We start from the raw sequence: 2,998 nt of genomic DNA on the forward strand, positions 1-2,998 counted from the left end.
TCTTCTTCAAAATCCTCAGCCCGTAGGACATATGGAGCTCTTCTCATATTTCTGACATTGTCAGTCTGAAATACACAAGACTGAGATGATGATGACTCAGCAACTTCGTCATCATCAAAGGAAATCACGTAACGCTCTCTCCTTTCTGCCCCTTCCAGCTCTTTATCATCAAACTTCATGACATAGGTTTTTTCTGTGGTAATGGCACAAATAAGGGTTGATGGATCAAGCAGAGGCTCACTAGCAAAAATTGCATTGATAGTAGGAGGAGGCATGGCATGATGGTTGGGAAGTGGGTTTTGAGTGACGTTTGGTCTCTCCACTGCCAATTCATTTTTGTCAATCAGATTTTGAATGGCATGCTTCAAGGCCAAACAATTTTCAGTCAAATGCCCTGGACCTCTATGATATTCACAATATTGGTCCATCTTCCAGAATGCGGGCAAAGGATTGGGTGGAGGTTTGATATCTGGGAGCCGGATCTTTCTATCTTTCATGAGCCTCTTGAATATCATTATTATGGGATATGGAAGAGGATCAAATTTCCTGTCAAATGTACCTCTCCTGGGTGCTCTGGCAGCTTCTGTAACAACCTTGGCCACAGGCCTGGTATAACTGACAGCATGAACTTCCTTGGGCTGGACCATAGGTCTTTTCCCTTCTCGAATCTCTGTAGAAACTTTTGCTCTCAGACCCTTTGCTATGGCATCTTCCGTCTGAGTACCAGTCTTGATCAGATGATCAAAACTCGGATAATGCTGAGGAGCAAGAAAATGAAAGTACTGAGGAGACAAACTTTTCAGAACCAGCTTTATCTGTTCTGTTTCAGACATTCTCTGGCTCAGCTGAGCGGATTTGCGTCTCCAACGCCTGATAAAGAAAGTAAAGGTCTCTTGAGGACCTTGCTTCAACTGCTTTAGGTCCCTCTTTGTGACCTCAATACCTTCTTCCATCGAGAACTGCTCTATCAATTTCTCAGAAATGTCCTCTAGGGTTCTCACTTCTTCAGGTTTCAGCCTTAGGAACCATTTCTTCGCAATCCCAGTTAAAGAGATCGGAAACAACTGCGCCATCTGTTCACGGCTCAGACCGTACTGTTGGGACAAAATGATAAACCACCTCATGTGGTTACGCGGACACCCGGTTCCATCATATTTGTCATAATCAGGAGCTTTGAAGTTGGGTGGCAGAGATACTGTCGAAGACAGTATCAGTTCAGAGACATCAAACTTCTTAGGCCCCTGGACCTTCATCTGCTCCATATCATGAGCCATCCTGCTAAATTTTTCTGACATTTCTTTCTCAAATTTTTCAAATTTCTCTTTTTCTTTATCAGCCCCCGGAGCACAATACTCTGCAGCATATTGGGCGTCATCTATGTCAACCTCAAAGGGCGAGATATCAGGCCTACGCGCTTCCGGAGATGCAGCGCGAGTATTCTGAAGTACAGGTCTAGAGGTGGAAGTCTTATCACTTATCTGAGTCTTCATGTTTGCCATTTCTTCTTTCATTCCGGCCATGTCCCGAGTAAGGTTTTTCATCATTTCTTGCATACTGAGCAAAAGGTCAGTTGAGTCAGCCATTTGGTTCACTTCAAAGGAACCGGAAGACTCAGGTGAAGGAGGTAAATGTACTGCGGATGACACAGGAGAATCAAAGTGACGAACAAGTCTAGACACTGAAGTAGGTCTAGACCAGGCAGGTTTAGCTTGGGAGTCCTTTTTGGGAGCGATGGTTGCTATCTTTCAGAATCCTAAGTGGAAGTTAACAAACTAGATTAAATGATTGACAAATGAAATAAGATAGTTTGCACCAATAGAGAGAAAAGAAAAACAAACATCCTTTGTATTGATTATATTGACAGGTTACAACGCCAGCAATTGGTTACATGAAAAATGATGAAACCTTGAACTACCGACTGTCTATAACATGTATCAAGTAAAATTTCTTTCTTTAAACTTTCATCTATAATGAAATCAGATTTACAATTTTTGACTCTGATTATATTCAAGTAAAACAAATGAAGATGATAAAGAAATGATAATTCCAACTTTCATCTATACTTGTACTCCTTTCCTTGGCATCTTCTCTTACCTTTGCCGCTGATCCCAGTCCTCTACAGGACTTTTGTGTTGCTGACAATATGTCTCCAGGTACAAATGCTTTTTTTTTATTTCTCAATTTAACTTCCATTAGTATCATGATAATCACGTGTTTGTGCAAACCCAATTCCATTTTTGGTAGGTATTGTGGGGTTTGGCTAGATGACTTGAGAAATATTGTTATTGCATTTACTCTGCGTGTGGACACCGGCCCTACGTGCATGGGTTATGTTTTTTTTTATTGGCTGATCTTTTTTTGATGTTTTTCCTTCTCAGTGTTAGTCAATGGCGTGGTTTGCAAGGACCCAATGCTCGCTCAGGCAAGCGATTTCTTCTTTCCAGGGCTTGACATGCCACGCAACACAAATAACCGAGTTGGGTCCAATGTGACCGCAGTGAACGTGGTCCAAATACCAGGACTCAACACTCTTGGCATCTCCATGGCTCGCATAGACTTTGCACCCTACGGACTAAACCCTCCCCACACACACCCAAGGGGCACTGAGATGATTGTAGTTCAAGAGGGCACCCTCCTCGTTGGTTTCGTCACCTCTAACCTTGCAAATGGCGAAAATCGGCTCATATCAAAGGTCCTCAATAAGGGTGATGTGTTTGTGTTTCCAATAGGTCTCATTCACTTCCAATTCAATGTTGGACAGACCAATGCGGTGGCCATTGCCGCTCTGGCAAGTCAGAACCCAGGTGTGATCACCATAGCTAATGCCGTCTTCGGATCAAACCTGCCCATCTCCGATGATGTTCTCGCCAAGGCCTTCCAACTTGACAAGAAAGTAGTTGATTTTCTTCAGGCACAGTTCGGGCCCAAAAACTAGATGACTACCGACAAGGATCCCATGCATTAACTACCATAGTGTATTGGAATATGCAAACTTGAT

General features: G+C 42.9%; 1 protein-coding gene across 1 annotated transcript; it reads left to right on the plus strand.

The window, feature by feature from the left end:
- The first annotated feature begins 2,143 nt into the window (after positions 1 to 2,143).
- Positions 2,144 to 2,998, plus strand: LOC143867491 (germin-like protein 8-2). The gene is made up of 2 exons (XM_077376094.1): positions 2,144 to 2,153; positions 2,379 to 2,998. The coding sequence occupies exons 1-2, from the start codon at positions 2,144 to 2,146 to the stop codon at positions 2,933 to 2,935; spliced, it is 567 nt and encodes a 188-aa protein (XP_077232209.1). The 3' UTR covers positions 2,936 to 2,998.

The sequence above is a fragment of the Tasmannia lanceolata genome, unplaced genomic scaffold (genome assembly GCF_043159265.1).
Source record: "Tasmannia lanceolata isolate RefF3 unplaced genomic scaffold, GAP_Taslan_0.1 ptg000257l, whole genome shotgun sequence".
Taxonomy (NCBI): domain Eukaryota; kingdom Viridiplantae; phylum Streptophyta; class Magnoliopsida; order Canellales; family Winteraceae; genus Tasmannia; species Tasmannia lanceolata.